This window comes from Nanorana parkeri, unplaced genomic scaffold (genome assembly GCF_000935625.1).
Source record: "Nanorana parkeri isolate BGI_ZX_2015 unplaced genomic scaffold, ASM93562v1 scaffold1585, whole genome shotgun sequence".
Taxonomy (NCBI): domain Eukaryota; kingdom Metazoa; phylum Chordata; class Amphibia; order Anura; family Dicroglossidae; genus Nanorana; species Nanorana parkeri.
In genome coordinates this window covers 214,055-229,077 of record NW_017307853.1, presented here as the reverse complement: position 1 = coordinate 229,077, position 15,023 = coordinate 214,055, and the positions used below count along the sequence as shown (strand labels likewise).

Below are 15,023 nucleotides of genomic sequence, written 5' to 3'. Positions count from 1 at the left end.
CACCCCCCCCCCCCCCCCATGCACCTTTTGCTCTGGGGAGGCTGCATTGGTGGAATGAGAAGATGTGCTCTCAGGTATGTGCAGCTTATCTTGGTTCCTTAGTGGAACCAAGGGGGAGTGTCTCAGGACTACAGGAGCAGCTTTCATTACAACCCCTTCCTCTTTTACACCTGTACCAGGCAATGGTCCTCATGGGTTACATGGCTGTTACATGGGTCAGGCACCCATAGCTGGTACCTATCCTCCTGATGGGATAACCCGTCATTATTTTGGTGTTGGTCCCCTCGCCTATATTGGATAGTGAAGTTATAAGGCTATAGGGCTCTACAGCAGTAAGTGTTCATTATCCCCCAAACCCCAATCCAAGTATGGGGATTATGGATGGTCACAATGATAAACTCACGGCAATACAGGTATGGCTGTGACTTCCTTAGGACCTATACAACTAAAGATGTCAGTGTCATCAAGATATGTGCAGGAAAAGTCTTGGCAGTTGCACAGCAGCTGGCCAACAGTTCACTGGGAGGTGGCAGGATTATTCTTCATTCCAAAGGGCATATTGAGAAACTTGTTTAATCCAAAGGAGATAACAAAGGCTGAGCATCCCCTACCCTTCCCTATTAAGGGGAATTTGCCAATAGCTGTTGCTTATCTCTGAAATGATGACATATTGGGCCCCAACCAGACGGTCAATCAGCTCATTGATACCTGGCATGGGATATTAACTGCTGACAGTGTGATCATTAGGGTGCTCTCGTCCCAAGTCTCACGGAAGATGTCATCAAGATAAGTGCAGGCAAAGTCTAGGCAGTTGCACAGCAGGATGTTCAACAGTTCACTGGGAGGTGGCAGGATTATTCTTCATTCCAAAGGGCATATTGAGAAACTTGTTTAATCCAAAGGAGATAACAAAGGCTGAGCATCCCCTACCCTTCCCTATTAAGGGGAATTTGCCAATAGCTGTTGCTTATCTCTGAAATGATGACATATTGGGCCCCAACCAGACGGTCAATCAGCTCATTGATACCTGGCATGGGATATTAACTGCTGACAGTGTGATCATTAGGGTGCTCAGTGTCTTATTAACAATACTTTTTTAGGGATCAATACAACAGGTGAGGCCCATGGGTTGCTGGATAGATGGATGACTCCCAATTTTAACATTTCATCCATCTCTAATCTTAATATTTCCTACAGAGTCAGGAACTCAATAATGAGTCTATTGGATAGGTCAGGTCTCCACATGATGGGTGGCCAACATAGTCCTTCCCGTGAGGGAGGAGAAGATAGACTTGCACTGGTGGAGGACAGACTGCATGGCATCCTGTAGCCCCTTGTTGTTGCAGCCCCAGCAGGACTTGGCTCATGTTTGCTTGATTGTGGGTCACCTCCAGAAGATCATGTAAGATATCCTCTTCTTCCTCTGAGAATAGAGGATGGATGGTGAGAACAGACAGGCTCCTGTTATCATTCCTTGGACAGTTTTTTGCTGCTTCCCTTGGTTATCTAATGTGAGGACATAGTTGGTGTCATTCAGTTATGTAGGAATCCAATATGGCCTTTTCCAACGTGGAATGCAACTTATAGTTGGAGGTTTGGAAAATCACAAGCACCTCTTGTTTCTCTATGAACTCCAGGGTGTGGGATTTGCAGTCATACCAAGTCTTCTGGTGCCAGGAAACCAGGGCTGTCACCTCCCCACAGGGTCAGCGGGCACGTCGCAGGGTAGGGTCTCCTTCCAGCCTGGCAGAACCACTGGCGCCCGGGTTGCAGGAGCGCATGCGCGAGTCACGCGGCGGGTGCGCATGCGCAGTACGCAGGCTGCGCGCACATTCCTGGGAGCGTGTGCATAGCGTGCCTGCGCCTGTTTAGGCCTCAGGTGTGGACCTTGCTGGGGGAGTTTCCCGTAAACACCCATACCACCTCTCGCCTGCCATTGGCTCTCATGGGGAGAAGCCTCCTAGTTGCCTCGGTGACATGGGGGCGGACTTCCACCCCCTGGCTATAAAAACCTGGCCAGAGCTCTGGCTTGTTGCTGAGTTATCTCACCCTGTGGTGTGATTTCCTAGCTCCCTGTACATGTGACTTGCTTTGTTTCCTGACCCCCTTTATCTGGACCTCCTGTTGCCGACCTTGGACTGCCTTTCGCCCCTGAACCTTTGCTGCCTGCCTCGACTCGGATTGGACTTGACTTCTCTTTGGATTACCCTTTTGTACCTCTGCCTTCGGACGCTTCAGGCCATTTCCTGCCAGTGAGTTCCACTTCGTTCTTCTGTCAAACCATTGTCACTCCTGACATCTGGTGTGTTTGGGCAGTTTTGAGTGGATTAGCAGTGAAGCCTGATAGTTTGCTCAACCTTTTAGCTAATTTGAAGATGTAGGGCACAACGGTGACCAAAGTGTCCTGCAGCTGCTCCTCCCAGTACTGTAGTTTAAAGGGGGAGAACCTGGTGGATGGTAGTTCCCTGTCTGTTTCTGTATCTACAAAGGAATGCAACGTGGCTTTCAAAGTGCTGTTGACGTGCTCACACAGTTTGTTTGTCTAGAGATGATAGAAAGTAGTCTGAATAGTCCGTAACCCACATGTGCACCAGAGAGACTGCACTAGATCTGACATAAATTGAGTCCCTTGAAGCCTGCTCTCCTATAGACAGTGACCATGGCTTCGGCAATGTTGGGTGCTGCAATACTGGACATGGCACAGCTTCTGGGTATCGGGTAGTATGGCTGAAACCAACTAATTAATAATGAAAATAATTATAACCTCAATGGCAGCATAAAGGAATCGTCAACCTCTTGCAGAGTTAGACTGCTATTGGACACTTTGGTGTATGCCAGATAGCATGTGCCCCGCTGGGTGCCATAGTTTTCCCAGTCAGCCACTATGTCTCTACAGGAAGAAGAATTAATATAGACATTGGAGGAGGAACTATGAATTTGAGATAATATCCATTTTCATATACAAGCAGCACCTGAGGGTTTTGTTTGTTTTACAAGTTTTCAAGGCTCTGTTTTGCTCCTTTGCTAAAAAAGGGAAAGGGAAATAGTTAAAGAATGCCAATGTTCCTGTTTGGGGGCTTGGAGTAAAAGATTCTCCACTCGGAAAAGACAAACCTGTTTTCACTTATTGATGTTTATATTTCCTGTCTAATCATATCACCTGCAAACTGTCTGAAGACATACAATTCTGGTGTAAAAATTGAGAATGTATTGAATTCTGAGTTCGGTCTTTATTTGTTGTTATTCTATAATTCTATAATAATGTATTTCTATATTTCAGGAATCCACCATAATTCTTCAATTTTGGATGTAAGCAGTCTGAAATCATACGGCTACTAAGTCTGTATACTTTAGCACATAATGGAACCCAGAGGAGACATGACACATGAGAATTTGAAGTGTCAGGACATTTTCATTACAAACGCATTTTTAATAGTTCAGCAGATGATTCCTAATGAAGAGAAACCATTTGTGGAGAGCTTAAAACATGAGACACATCTTACTGAACACCAGGGGAGTACTACAGGAGATAAACCATATAAGTGCTCTGAATGTGAAAAGAGTTTTTCATTTAAGGCAAATTTTATTCAACACCAGATGAGTCACACTGGAGAGAAGCCATTTAGGTGTTCTGAATGTGAAAAGGGTTTTACATTGAAGGCAAATCTTACTCAACACCAAATGAGTCATACTGGGGAGAAGCCATTTAAGTGCTCTGAATGTGAAAAGGGTTTTACATCAAAGGAAAATCTTATAAGACACCAGAGGAGTCACACTGGGGAGAAGCCATTTAAGTGCTCTGAATGTGAAAAGGGTTTTATAGTGAAGGCAAATCTTATGAGACACCAGAGGATCCACACTGGAGAGAAGCCATTTACATGTTCAGAATGTGGAAAGGGCTTTTCCATAAAGGAACGTCTTACTACTCACCAGTGGACTCACACTGGAGTGAAACCATTTAAATGCTCAAAATGTGACAAGAGCTTCATAGATAGGAGAAACCTTGTTGAACATGAGAGGATCCACACAGGAAAGAATCTGTTTTTGTGTTCAGAATGTGACAAATGTTTCACCAGGAAAGTTCAGCTCATTGTTCACCAGAGAACTCACACTGGAGAGAAACCCTTTAAATGCTCAGAATGTGACAAGAGCTTTACACAAAAGGGAACTCTTATTGAGCACCAGAAAACCCATACAGGAGAGAAACTGTTTAGATGTTTAGAATGTGACAAGTGCTCTGAATGTGAACAGGGTTTTACATCAAAGGAAAATCTTATTGAACACCATACGAATCACACTGGAGAGAAGCCATTTAAGTGCACGGAATGTGAAAAGGGTTTCACATCGAAGGAAAAGCTTATGAGACACCAGATGAGTCACACTGGAGAAAGACCATTTAAATGCTCTGAGTGTTATAAGAGCTTCATAACTAAGGAAAGTTTTGTAGAACATGAGAGGTTCCACACAGGAGAGAATCTATTTAGATGTTTAGAATGTGACAAGTGCTTCCCAAAAAAGAGTGCACTTGAGGTACACCAGAGGATACACACAGGAGAGAGACCATACAGGTGTTCAGAATGTGACACGTGCTTCTCACAAAAGAGCAAACTTAAGGAACATCAGAAGATCCACACAGGAGAGAAACCACACAGGTGTTCAGAATGTGACAAATGTTTCAGGTTGAAGACGCAGCTTACTGTTCACTTGAGGACTCACACTGGAGAGAAACCCTTTAAATGCCCAGTTTGTGACAAGGGCTTCACACAAAAGGGAAATCTTTTTAGTCACCAGAAGATCCACAATTAAACACAAGATGTTTGGATGCTCTGAATATGGAAAGTACTTAAAGTAGTATTAAACTTTTTCAATAATGAATTCAGATTAAACAAATAGACATTGCCCAGCAAAGAATTGCTTTACATTTTTGCCCAAACGCTTACAATCATTATGCTTCTGAATAGCTGCTTCCATGTCTCTCAGCTTCCCTGAATTCTTGTCCAGTACAAGATCACAAAGGACAGACTACAGCAACCGTTCATCTATTAGCTTAGAGGAGGGAGGAGTGGGGTTAAGGGAGAAGCTTGATTTGCATTTGTGGAGACACGAACAGCTTACTAACACACACAAGGGTGACTACATAGCACTCTGCATGAGGAAGGAGTCACTCTAAAACAGGAAGTCAGGACCAGTGTTTAGGGGATCAGCTGATTCTGTAGAAAACTAAGACTTTTAAACATCAGGGAGCAGCATCAATTGTAAGTGATTTTATCAGCATTTGAAACATCTTAAAATTATTTTGACTTTAATATCACTTTAATTCAAAAGATATATTTTACGGACACTGGATGAGTCACCTAGGAGAGAAGCCTTATCCAAATTCTGAAAGTTATACATTTCAGATGATAGAAATATCTGCTTTTATCTGTTAGACCCCATTCACATTTGGAAATGGGGTCAATCCCATGAGTCTCACAAATTCCTCCCTATGGGCCTGTTCACATGATTTTCAGGTCCGGATCAAGTGCGGATCTGCAGACGCGGTGCTAGGTGTTTTTGATGCGTTCCAGTTAAAAAAATATATATATATATATATCTGCTTCCATGTCTCTCAGCTTCCCTGAATTCTTGTCCAGTACAAGATCACAAAGGACAGACTACAGCAACCGTTCATCTATTAGCTTAGAGGAGGGAGGAGTGGGGTTAAGGGAGAAGCTTGATTTGCATTTGTGGAGACACGAACAGCTTACTAACACACACAAGGGTGACTACATAGCACTCTGCATGAGGAAGGAGTCACTCTAAAACAGGAAGTCAGGACCAGTGTTTAGGGGATCAGCTGATTCTGTAGAAAACTAAGACTTTTAAACATCAGGGAGCAGCATCAATTGTAAGTGATTTTATCAGCATTTGAAACATCTTAAAATTATTTTGACTTTAATATCACTTTAATTCAAAAGATATATTTTACGGACACTGGATGAGTCACCTAGGAGAGAAGCCTTATCCAAATTCTGAAAGTTATACATTTCAGATGATAGAAATATCTGCTTTTATCTGTTAGACCCCATTCACATTTGGAAATGGGGTCAATCCCATGAGTCTCACAAATTCCTCCCTATGGGCCTGTTCACATGATTTTCAGGTCCGGATCAAGTGCGGATCTGCAGACGCGGTGCTAGGTGTTTTTGATGCGTTCCAGTTAAAAAAATATATATATATATATATTTTTTTTTTGCTGGAGTGGTGCTGTCAGTATGTTAGCTGCAGTGCAGTGCGTTTTTCACGCGTTTTGCGTTTCCTGACCGGACAAAATGTGACATGCAGTATTTTTCTGTCGTAACCTGAACGGACTGCGCATGTGAGAACTGTAGCCCATAAAACACATAGGGATACATTGGAATGCATTTTTAGTGCAGGAGCGTACGGATCAGGTCAGCACAGAAAACGGACATTGTGTGAACAGGCCCTGAGACTTAAGTGATCAGTTTCCTCCAGGTGTGATCATCATAGCTAATCAAATGGGGCCAAAGGCAGTGCTGATGCCATAAACACAATTCTGTTGAAGACACATTGGGGTTGACTTAGCAAAGCCTATGGTGTGACGGGCTCCGCTACTCTGGATGAGTAAGTCCATCACTATATTTTTCCTTGCTGAGGAGATACTGCAACCTGATGATCATTAGCTCCTAGTCCACCCAGTCACTAGCCGAAACCAAGTATTGGATGAAACAAACTGCTTTATTGAGCAACTGTGCAACCTTAGATTGTAATCACATCACGTACACCCTGCCCTCCCCAGACATCCTGACTCTCCATCCCTGCCGGGATCTAGCTTTCCAAGGGCTCCAGACGGCCGCAGCAGGGGTCTTGGCTAGATGCACCGGTAGGAGAATATCATTGTCCTGAGCTCCTTGGGAGTACAAAGAGAGCTAACAGGGGTAGCGCTGACAGTCTTTTGATAAAACAGGTTACCCGGTATAACATACTTAATAACCCAACAATAACACACACATAACCCATAAACTGATGAGTAGGTCTTCACATAGCTCCACCCCCCGCTCCCCCAAGTTAAAGGTTGGCAGACCCATTGAGGCCCTCCAGTTCCTTTTTGGGGGAGATAGTCCATCGGCATTAGCATTGTGTTTCCAGGGCGAGTATTGGATTGTGAAAATGAAATGCTGTAGGGTCAGGCTCTACCTCATCAGCCGCCCATTGTCCCCGGGCACCAGGTTCAACCAAACAAGGGGGTTATGATCCGTGAGGATGGTACATGATCACTCATATAGGTAGGGTTGTTGGATACGTTGGGCCCATATCAGGGCTAAACATTCTTTCTTCATGGCCGCATAAGCTACTTCCCTGGGCAAGAGTGTGGCTAATATATGCAACTGTATGGTCATGCCCATCTTCTGACTTTGTTAGCACTGCTCCCAACCCAAACATGGAGGTATCTGTACAGGGTCAGGAGTGGCTAGTACAGGAACCTGAACAAGTGTTTGCTTAAGCTACTGGAACGCTGCCTCACACTCTAGGGACCACAGGACCTGTCGGGGAAGACTCTTACGAGTCATGCCAGTAAGGAATTTGGCGATAGTGCTGTAGTTGGCTACAAACCACCTATAATATACTGCCATACTCAGGAAAGCTAGAACTTGGGTTTTAGTATTGGGGGGCAATAAGCTACGGCTTCCACTTTGGCTGGTGAAGGCTACTGCTTCCCACACCCCACTCTGTGACCTAGGTACTGGACCTCCGACATTGCTACGTGACATTTGTCTGGTTTAACAATCAGTCCCGCCTCTCTAATATGGTCCAGTATAATTCTAATGTGCTGTAAATTCTTTTCCCATGCGTCATTCTAAATGGCTATGTCATTTAGATAAGCGCAGGTAAATTCCTCCAGCCCATCTAGTAACTTATCCACCATCCTCTGGAAAGTAGCTGGAGCATTTTTCATCCCAAATGGCCTGACCCTAAATTGAAAGGGGCCAAATGGGGTGATAAATGTGGATTTCGGCACAGCGTCCGTAGCGAAGGGGATCTTCCCTTTACACAAATCTATAGTAAGGAAGTTGCCCCAGGCAATTCTGTCTTGGGGCTCGTCCACCTGGGCCATGGGGTAGGCATCGGTCACCGTCTGGTCATTTAGTTGCCTATAGTCCACACAAAATATGGTAGTGCCATCCTTCTTGGGTACTAGAACCACCGGGGAGTCCAAGGGGCTATCCGACGGTTCGATGACCCTGAGTTCCAACATATCCCGGATCTCCTTTTGCATTCCGTCCTTGACTGCATCAGGTATCTGCCTCAACGAGGCTTGATCATGCGTATCGACCCGATCCATCTCTAGAAGTATAGCCGGGAAGGGACAAAAATATGTCCATGCGCTCCAGGATCAACCTCTTGGCTTGTTCCCTGGAATGCAGGTCGAGCCCTTCACCTAGTTGGACATCCGCTACTCCTCATTGTCGTCCTTTTCACCTGGCAGTCCCAGGAAAGGGAGACAGTCTGTGTCTTCTATAGCTGGGGTGAATATAGTGGCTACTGCCTCCTCCCTCTCATGGTGTGGCTTCGGCATGTTCACATGAAAGGTTTGTTGCGTCCATTTTATCTGAACATCGGGCCGTTATGTAGGTGGCTGCTATGTAGGTGATATGGCAGAGCTGTTCTATGATCTTGTTTGATCCCTGCAGCTTCTTCTGCTTAAACCGGTTTTAGCACTAGTACCTTTTGCCCTACCTGGAAGATGCGATCCCTGGCTGACTGTCCATACCATCTTTTCTGCCTTGTCTGTGAGGCTTTGTGATTGTCCTGGACCCAGTCAAGCACCTCCGGCGAAGTGTACTTATAAAGTTGCTCCAATTGCACCGTGGAGCTGTCACCTGCTCTACGGTGGTCGCCTGACAGCCTTGGATCCACTTGTCACCACACGATGTAGCCGTGCCCCCACTCCATGCGAGTGTCCTTGTCCTCCTTTTGCCGGCTCCTGCACTTGACTCAATATGTTTTAGGGGTTCAGGCATAGCAAGCGAGCAGCTGTTCCTTCACTCTCTCATAGATGGAACAGTCTTCATTGGCCATGGCCCGAAACGCTTCTGCTGCCCGTACTGTTAGCTGGCCAGTAGAGGGACCCAGTCTGGTGTCAATGCCCTGCAAACTGCATTGTCTCTTAAAATCCTGGAGGAACCCATCAATGTCTCCGTCCCCCTCTACAAAGGTCTTGAAGGCAGTATAGGGTACACACTCCTAGTAACGTAAAAAAAAGTAATATGTGCTTCACATAAATGGGGAAAGGGGGAATGGGCAGAAGCGGAGTGCCACACCCCTGTTTTTATGTTGCAAAAAGAGGGTATTTTGGAGATTGGGGTTTTTTAGGCACTCAAGACAATAGTTAATATAAAAAATTAGAACTTTTATTCAGTACATAATTAAAAAGACGACCTCATATTTATAAAAAAAGAAAACCAACTCAAGAAGAACACCTACAAGCTCCACCAGAATCCTGAATTGTGACTAATTATAGTCACATAAATATATTAGTGAATTCATGCAGACGAATTTTCAATTGTAGGTCGCACCCCCTACATTATGGTTGCATTACCTAATTGACTAAACAGCCGAGGAGTTTAACCATTGTGTTTATCATGTAATCAGAACGGGACAAAAGATGGAATTATTGTTAAGTGTTTGCGACCATCCGTTACATCTATATGTATTTGGTATGGCCCTTAAAAACGAGTGATTTGTTAGATACAGTTGGTTCAAAGGTTATACTATCCTAACGGTGGTTTATAGTCTCTTAGTCGAGTCAATTGACCATGTCAACCATTAACAGTCATTAGTGCGTTGCTTCGTATTGAATTTTATACAAAATCTCAGAAAGAAGTATAATCTCGCAGTTTTTTGATTCAGGAGATTGGAACTGGTGGAGTATCGACAACGCGTTTCGTGTGTTACCACGCTTCCTCAGGTCTGAGGGTGTTTTAAATTAAAAGACAATCATATAAGTCAACTGGTTAGTGTCTAATTAGAAATGGTGTCAGTAAATATAATTACACAGTAAGGAGATCAATGCACTCTAATGTCCAAAGTGTATCATCCGACAATCACATAATCATTAGTCAGTAACAACGATTAATCAACACAGACAGAGGAAATGCCAGACAAATGAAAATAATGATAAGCAAAAACCAAGCAAAAAGGCAGCAAGCAGCTACAGAGGACACAACTGGGCTCACATATATTTTATATGGATGTCAGTCTTACCAGTCCCCGGATGAGCCAACGGATGCCCTCATAGAACAGTGTCAAATAGTTGGAGAAATTTCAAAAGTTTTTAACTTTCGTCCAGACAGTGGAATGAATCAGTCAAGATAACCGCGTCTAGGCATGAGTAAGGTCCATATAATGAATCATGATGTCAATTGACTATGGTTGCAAAATCTCTAAGAGATTATATGAGAAATGGCATAAAAATGGGCATAGACAAGAAGAGTGCAACAGAAGAGGTCACCGTGATGGATGGAAGCCCGCACCAGTGGGTCAGCCCCTGTCCAAGAGAAAAATATTAGTCCAGGTGTGGTTCCTCAAAGGTGGGCAGTTGCCCAGCCGAGGGGAAGAGGAGAAAAACAAAAAAGAAAGAAAATTCATATCTGTAGGGAAAGGACCCGTAGTCAGAGGGATGACCTGAAGGAGTTAATATCATAAACCAAGTTTAACCAACCACCACAAGGTTATTGCCTATGTACCAATCACCAAGACTAGCAGTGGAAATGCCGATTTTTTTTTTTAATGAACATGATTCTCAAAGTAAGTAAAATAGAATGGATGACATACCTGTATACTGTAAATTCTTGTTAAGACCCTGCATGTGTGCCTAGTAGTTCATTCCATGAGAGGCCATCGCTGTGTGTCCGGGCAGGACTTGCCGGACAATTGAATCACCGATGGCCCCTCTGGGCGTCTATTTCAGCCTAAGACGTAATTACGTCATATCCCGTCGTGCATCCCAATTGGGTCACGTCTAGGGATGTCCCGATACCACTTTTTCAAGACCAAGTACAAGTACTTCCCCTCATGTACTTGCCGATACCAATTACCGATACTTTTTCTTAAAGGGACAGGTGACATTAAAAAAAAAACCAATAGAGACTAACGGTTTTAGGCCAATTTCTTTATGATTATGAAGAACTTTAAGATTGATTTAGAACAATAAAACATTTGTATTTGCTTTCACACAGCTATAGTGAAACTACAAATCTGATCATGCATCTGCCTCTGGGATCATTTAACCTATTCATGTTAGCAGGGGAGAATTGTAACTCCATTACTGCAGTGTACTGGAAGTGTGTGCTATGGATCCCATTAACCTGGCACACACTTCCAGTACACTGCAGGCAATAGGTTACAATTATCCCCTGCTTCTTCACACTCCTACTTCTAAACCCAGCACAGGCCCCGTCTCACTCACTGGTAGATGTAAATGATGGCTGTGTAACGTCTAGCGCCTTAATGTTGGGTATTCAGGAAAATGGTGATGTATCACAACTGTGGAGCTGTACTGCTCAGTAATTAAAGTGTAAATTGTAACCACTGGGTACATGTCTCAGTGAATGGCTGGTGTGCGTAGGTAGGGAGTCTGTATTACCTCATACAGAGAGCCTATGCCCACCAGAAAGTCCAAAAGAAACAATAATGTCAGTAACTAAATTGAGGACTACAAGTTCAATATCACAATTTGGAAGTGTGGACTGTCCCTTTTTAAAAAGGATTTTGCCAGTTCATACAGGGCTTAATAGGTAGCATTAAGTCTAGTTAACTGCCATGTATGATTAGTGAGGAGTAGGTCCTGCAACTCTTTCCAAGCCTCCAGTAATTCTACAAGGACGCACCCATCCAAAGAGTTTTTATGAGCCATTGCTAGTAATTTAATACGTTTGGTTAGGGTATCAAACTGCTGTGTCCTTCTCCTTTTCTCCCTGGCACCCAATTAGATCAGGACCCCACGTATAAATGATTTATGAGCATTCCATACTACAAATGGATCATCAGTGGATTGATCGTTGATCAAAAAATATTCCTTCAGCTGTGCGCCTAAGCATTTCAAACTTAGGTTCGGATGTTGTTAGCATCCTATCTGATGTGTTGCCCTCAGAGTCCCCCTCTTCGAGGAGTGACATGAGGTCCCTTAGTGCCCGGAAATCCCTCATGGTGTAACCCTCCCACCGTGCAAGGTCCTCCGCCAGTTCTCGACTGGTACTAGATGTGCTTCACATGTTTGGTATTGCTGCATGGGTCAGAGTGAGAGCAATAATTCTAGGGCTAATATTCACAGTTATCTCTAAACTCATGACCTTTATAAGCTTTTAAAGCGTCTCCCATGGACAGTTTAAGGTACCATATTTTTCTGCAATTTCCCGGGCACACAAGCAATTTTTAGGCTTGGCATGTTGGGTATCTATTTACTTGGCATGACCTCATCTTTTATATTTTACAACAATGGGTGTTTATATTCTGTCTCTGGGCGCTACATTTACTTAGGTGTCATTTTTACTGATATTTTGGGTTTAATAAAGAGTTGCACTAATATCATGCAAAGTAAAAATGTTCAACTGTCATCATTTTATTCTGCAGGGTCTGTGCTTTTAGGAAATATATAACTCTCGGGGGTTGTTTAGGTAATTTTCAGGCCTAAAATATGTATTATAACGTGGGCAGAAGTCATGAGTTAATCTCACTGGATGAATTAGAAACAATATACTATTCATATTCAGTAATCTATATTCCACTTTTTTCCCACCCTCTGGTGCTCAGAGTGACCCCGTCAAGTGAGCTGTCGCCAGGTGCTGGGTCCTCCCCTGCTTAGTCTGGTGATTGGGCTGCCAGCAGTGAGCACAAGAGCACGCAGTCTCTGTAGAAGCCCCAGTCACTGGATTGGACTTTGTTGTAGTCAGTGCAGGGATACTGAACACACAGTGGGATGGCCGTACCTTCAGCCACCAGAACCTCCTGACCGAAGACATCTGCAGCAGTGTCGGTGTGAAGCCTGTTTGTGCCGCCAGCCCTCTATCTGCCTGCCTGTGAGGGGATTGTGATCCAAGGTCGGTTCATTTTCAGCAAGTATAACCATGTTAAGCTTTGCTAGAACTAATAATGTGTGCTGCCCCCTAGTGGCCTGTTCAAGAACTGATCCTTCCCGTTATATGTTTATTCATCCCTCTTCTTCATACCTGGATTGAAATGTAGAAATGCTTTTACGTTGTTAGATCTGTTCCCCCCCGGTGCAATTCATGTTTACATTCCTTTTACTCAGTAAATACTAAATTGCACATTACCAATTGTCTGATCGTTTGGCTGACACAGTTACATAAATATATGCAGGAAGCCAACATACATTCTCTTTATGTTTTTTACAGGAATATATAAGGTGTAGCTAATTATTATACAGGATTTATAGAGCGCCAATAGTTTGCACAGCGCTGTACTATATAAGGAAGACATTACAATCACAATACAATTCAAGACGGTAGGGAAGGGCCCTGCCCCTGAGAGCTTACAATCTAAAAGGGAGGGGCCAGTGATACATGAGGAGGTAGCTGTGTGGGGTTGAATTGTTAGAGAAAGTGATGGTTGAGTGGTTAGGTTGAGGTGGGATAGGCTTCCCTGAAGAGATGAGTCTTTAGGGATCGCCTAAAGGCAGACAGAGTGGGAGATAGACGGACAGGTTGGGGTAAAGAGTTGCAGAGGATGGGAGAGACTCTACAGAAGTCCTGGAGGCGAGCATGGGAGGAGTTGACAAGGGAGCTGGAAAGCAGGAGGTCTTTTGAAGAGCGGAGGGGACAGTTAGGGTGATACTTTCAGATATATCCGGGGGCAGAGTTGTGGATGGCTTTATAAGTGATTGTTAACATTTTCAATTTTATCCTTTGGGCGAGTGGAAGCCAGTACAGGGGACGGGGGATGGAAGCCAGTGCAGGGATTGGCAGAGGGGGGTTGCAGACAGTGAGCGGTTGGTTAGGTGGATGAGTCTAGCAGCTGCATTCGTGATAGACTGAAGGGGGAGGAGCCTGTGTAGTAGAAGGCCAATGAGGAGGGAGTTGCAATAATCCAAACGAGAGATAACAAGTGAGTGGATGAGTAGTTCCTACTACCCACTACACGTGTCCGCCTTCTACCCACTACACGTGTCCGCCTACTACCCACTACACGTGTCCGCCTTCTACGCACTACACGCGTCCGCCTCCTACCCATAACACGTGTCCGCCTCCTACCCACTACACGTGTCCGCCTACTACCCACTACACATGTCCGACTACTACCCACTACACGTGTTTGTGGATGGCTTTATAAGTGATTGTTAACATTTTCAATTTTATCCTTTGGGCGAGTGGAAGCCAGTACAGGGGACGGGGGATGGAAGCCAGTGCAGGGATTGGCAGAGGGGGGTTGCAGACAGTGAGCGGTTGGTTAGGTGGATGAGTCTAGCAGCTGCATTCGTGATAGACTGAAGGGGGAGGAGCCTGTGTAGTAGAAGGCCAATGAGGAGGGAGTTGCAATAATCCAAACGAGAGATAACAAGTGAGTGGATGAGTAGTGTTGCAGTTTCATTGGTGAGGAAGGGGCGTATTTTGGAGATGTTACGAAGATGAAGGCGGCAGGATTTGGATAGTGATTGGATGTTGGGAAGAAAGGTGAGGTCAGAGAAGTCTGAGAGTATGGAAACGAATGAAATATGAATCCTGCGAATGTGACGTGTGGGAGGACTGGCCGGAAATACCAAGAATATCGCTCCAGTAATGGATTCCATCCTCTTACAGTGTAGCCGTGTCTTCTCCATACACAATTCATGTTATATTGGTTCACTCACACGCGTGTCCGCCTCCTACCCACTACGCGTGTCCGCCTCCTACCCACTACACGTGTCCGCCTCCTACCCACTACACGTGTCCGCCTCCTACCCACTACACGTGTCCGCCTCCTACCCACTACACGTGTCCGCCTCCTACACACGACACCCGTCTACC

General features: G+C 44.6%; 1 protein-coding gene across 1 annotated transcript in view; it reads left to right on the top strand.

Moving 5' to 3' along the window:
- Window positions 1-3,287: 3,287 nt before the first annotated feature.
- The window catches only part of LOC108798922 (zinc finger protein 260-like), a 21,389-nt gene continuing 9,653 nt past the window's right edge, over window positions 3,288-15,023 (top strand). Inside the window, exon 1 of the mRNA XM_018570728.1 lies at window positions 3,288-4,783. Within this exon, the coding sequence (XP_018426230.1) occupies window positions 3,361-4,783 (1,423 nt within the window). The 5' untranslated portion in view covers window positions 3,288-3,360. The remainder of the gene's footprint in view (window positions 4,784-15,023) is intronic.